Source organism: Spinacia oleracea, chromosome 3 (assembly GCF_020520425.1).
Source record: "Spinacia oleracea cultivar Varoflay chromosome 3, BTI_SOV_V1, whole genome shotgun sequence".
Classification (NCBI taxonomy): domain Eukaryota; kingdom Viridiplantae; phylum Streptophyta; class Magnoliopsida; order Caryophyllales; family Amaranthaceae; genus Spinacia; species Spinacia oleracea.
In genome coordinates, this window is record NC_079489.1 from 118,323,965 (window position 1) to 118,327,472 (window position 3,508).

Sequence of the window (3,508 nt, forward strand, 5' to 3'; positions counted from 1 at the left end):
CACATGAAATTAATGCACTAGTCTTATATGATGATCGTATAGTTTAAAATCCACCCTACTCGAAAGTTCTTGTTATTTTAAAAAATACACTTAAAATCAGGAAAATTAGATTGGCCACATGAAATCTAACCCATCAAAAAATTTAACCCAACATATATTAATTGACAATTTAGCATGGGATAATATAATATGGGTAAGATTAAGTGTTCATCTTTTCATAGCTAGTTTCAAATTTGCCAAAAAATTCTTCTTACTCTTTGTTTCCTTTAATCATTTACAAAAATCTTGTACTTCGTATATTGATATTTCTCATCCCTGAACTATTTTCTTCACCCAAAATGAATTAATTAAAAAACCCCCCAAGATTAACATGGCATAATATGGGTAGTTTTAGTATCATAACTAGAGAGGCAAGACTTGGAATTAACCCTGAAAATCCTAAGCAAATCACAGCACATCTTCTTGGCAGCAGGGGAGCAATCACTCTGCATCAACAATAATATCTTTGTTAACCCACCATTACTTTTCACAACAGCTTCCTTAACTCTCTGATCTCTAAACAAGTAACACAAACTCCATAGTAATGCAACACCATGCTCATTCACCGTTTTCGAAACCTTCATCAACTTGTTGATTATCATTGGTACGCAATTCGGATCATCACTGATAGCAGCTCGACCCTCCGTGCACCCTGCTAGCATTCCTAGCAGGGTGAAAAGGAGCTCAACGGTATTGTTACTGTTACCGTTACCGTTACCATTTGAGGAAATCATCTCGCTAACGGTTTTTACTCCTCCCGCCCGGACCAACTTCTGTCTGTTGCGCCGAGGGGAGGAGAGGGAAATCAGGCAGGATAACACTGCATGTTTCTCCATCTCTTCTTCAAACTCCCCTTGTTTAAGGATTTTTAAGAGCTCCACCCCAAATTCTCGGTGGTCGAACACGAGTTTCTTCGTTTCGACGTCTTGAGAGAATGTCTCAAGTACACCAGCAGCTGCGACCCTGGAACTTGGACGGCCGGATTTAACGATCCGGGCCAGGGCCGAAACCAGGTCGCAGCTGCTGGTACTCCTTTTGTCATTGCCGTGACCACCACCGTCATTCACCGCGGTCACGGCAATGATAAGATGGAGTATCTTAACCACGGTCTCGAGGAAGTCAGGGTTCAGATCCGGACTTCCCGATGATACAATTCGGATCAAGTAATCAACAAATTGTTTATCAGACGCCAAATTTCTACGATTCTCTGACGATTCGGAGGCGAAAAACAGAATACTGACAACATTCTGAAACAAAATACTATCAATTGCATCATCATTTCCCATTTCCTTCTCTTTTGCGATCAACTGTTTGATCAAACCCGAGACGAGAGCAGAGGAGAGAGAATGGAATTTGGAGGAGGAGGAGGAGGAGGAGGAGAGAGAGTGAGAAGGGTGGTGGTTGTTGTTGTTGGACCAGATCTGAATGAGGCGTTGAAGGGTATGATTAGGGACAACATCCTTGGTCTGTAAAACCTGCATAGTAGCAGGACACGTGTTGTTGCCGGTGTCAAGCCAGCGTTGGATGCTGGTGCGATCGTAAGTAACACCAGTACACAGACTCACAGGAGATTTCATCACATCCAGTGAGATTGGACACCTGAAAAAACTTGGTACACTCATGTATAATTCGTCCTTGCCCATTGCAGAGTACTCCGTACTATGTTACTTCAGATTTCTTAATATTTTTGTAATAACAAATGAGGAAAAAAAATGGTTGGAAAAATAAGAGAGAGAGAGAGGGGAAGAGAGTGAGAAAGAGAATGGTATAAGAAGGAGAAGGAGAAGGAGAAGGAGAGATGTGACGTAGGTTGGGTTGGGAGAATTTAAAAATAGATAAATATTCGATTCAATGTTGGTGATGGTCTACGGTCAAAAGATAGACAAGAAAAATGAAAGGTTTTATTATTATTATATTTTACTCTCGTATTTTATGTTATTTTCTGTGTCTTTTTTCAGTGGGTGGCAAAAAATAAGTTGGGTACAATACGGCGTAGGTCTACTCGATTTTTCGCAACAAATCAAACTTTTTTTAAATGAAAAATTAATTCTCGCGTATGTTAAAATTGCATGCATTTTTAACACGAAAATACATTTTTATCTTTATAATAATGTTATCCCCTCCTAAATATATGCTTGCAATTAGCACATTTTTAGGAGCCAATTATGATATCTTTTTGTGTATATATTTTAGCGTAGTTTAGTTGCATATAGTTGCATTTAGATCAAATCACATTCTTTTGCCTTTCTGTGCTTGTTTTCTTTGGAGAGATCTTCTCTCCCTATTTTCAGGTCAAGTCAAAGCAACGCATTGGAATAAGGAGTCCTGCTAATCCAAAAGAGAGAACAACCACATCCATGAGGAACGAGCATAGCCCTAAGGTTTCGTTGCTTCCCTCTCATCACCATATTCAAAGGAGTTACATGAATGAGGAGCTAGATAGAAGGCTTGCACAAGGTCAATTACATGGGTCAAGGGAATATTTATGCAAAGGGGAAATGCCCCAGATAGTTTGTATTCGTTGCGAAAGGATTCGGGAGAGCACTTTCACAATGGTCAACTTTAACTGCCCATTAATTCTTATCAACTCAACCTATTAACGGGATTCTAGTTGGAGGTGATAGCCTATCTCAATACCTTTTCAAAGACTGATCACACGCCCTTTTTCGAGGACTAGAAATGGAGTCTTGAAGTTTTTAAGGAAAGCAGTACATCGCATGCCACTGCACGGACAATGCAGCTTTCCCAAGGTCGTGCAGGCAGTAGCTCGTGAAAATTGGCAGTTGCGGTCGTGCAACTATTGCACGACCCGTGCAAGACCTGATGAACCCCGTGCAACATCTGACGGCAACCATAGCATTTGGGCACATGTTCCTCTTAGTATGAATAGAAGGCTACGATTTAGTTGACATGTATGGAGTGTGTATTAGACCAATTCTCTGTATGCTTATTTTCCTTTGGGGTTTACACACTCTCACCATTTTATTGCTTTCTATATTAGTTCTTAATTACTTAGTTTGTCTTTATATTTCTGAATTCTTGGATCTAGATCTCCTCCTTCAATTCTAGTAGTTTCTTTTGTTTAGTTTCTTTATAGCTTTTATGCATTAGCTTTAGTTGTAATGAATTGAAATTTACTTCATTATTTGTGGTTAAGTTTCTTTACCCAATTTGTCCTTGGTGTTCATCCCCAAATTAATCTTTTAGGTTGAGTTTCTTTATCCAAAATAGAAAGTTATGTTAACATGTATGGTTTGCTTAGATCTTTTAGGTTTGAGCTCTACCATGCATGTGTGAGTAGTTTCCTTAGGCCTAGGGGTTGGGTGACCCCTAGTAGAACCATGACATGATTCTCCTTCTCTTGTGCTACTTTTGTTGTTATGAATTGTTGTGGTGATTTGGGCCTTTTTCTTAGTAGTATGACTGATGAGTTAAAAAGTGATACCGCAAGTGCACGTTGTCTGTTGTT

General features: G+C 39.5%; 1 protein-coding gene across 1 annotated transcript; it reads right to left on the minus strand.

Annotated features, from left to right (window-relative positions):
* Positions 1 to 225: 225 nt before the first annotated feature.
* On the minus strand, positions 226 to 1,848 carry LOC110791680 (U-box domain-containing protein 27). The gene has a single exon (XM_021996447.2). It carries the CDS (start codon positions 1,680 to 1,682, stop codon positions 366 to 368), a length of 1,317 nt encoding a protein of 438 aa, XP_021852139.1. The 5' UTR covers positions 1,683 to 1,848; the 3' UTR covers positions 226 to 365.
* Between the last annotated feature and the right edge of the window lie 1,660 nt (positions 1,849 to 3,508).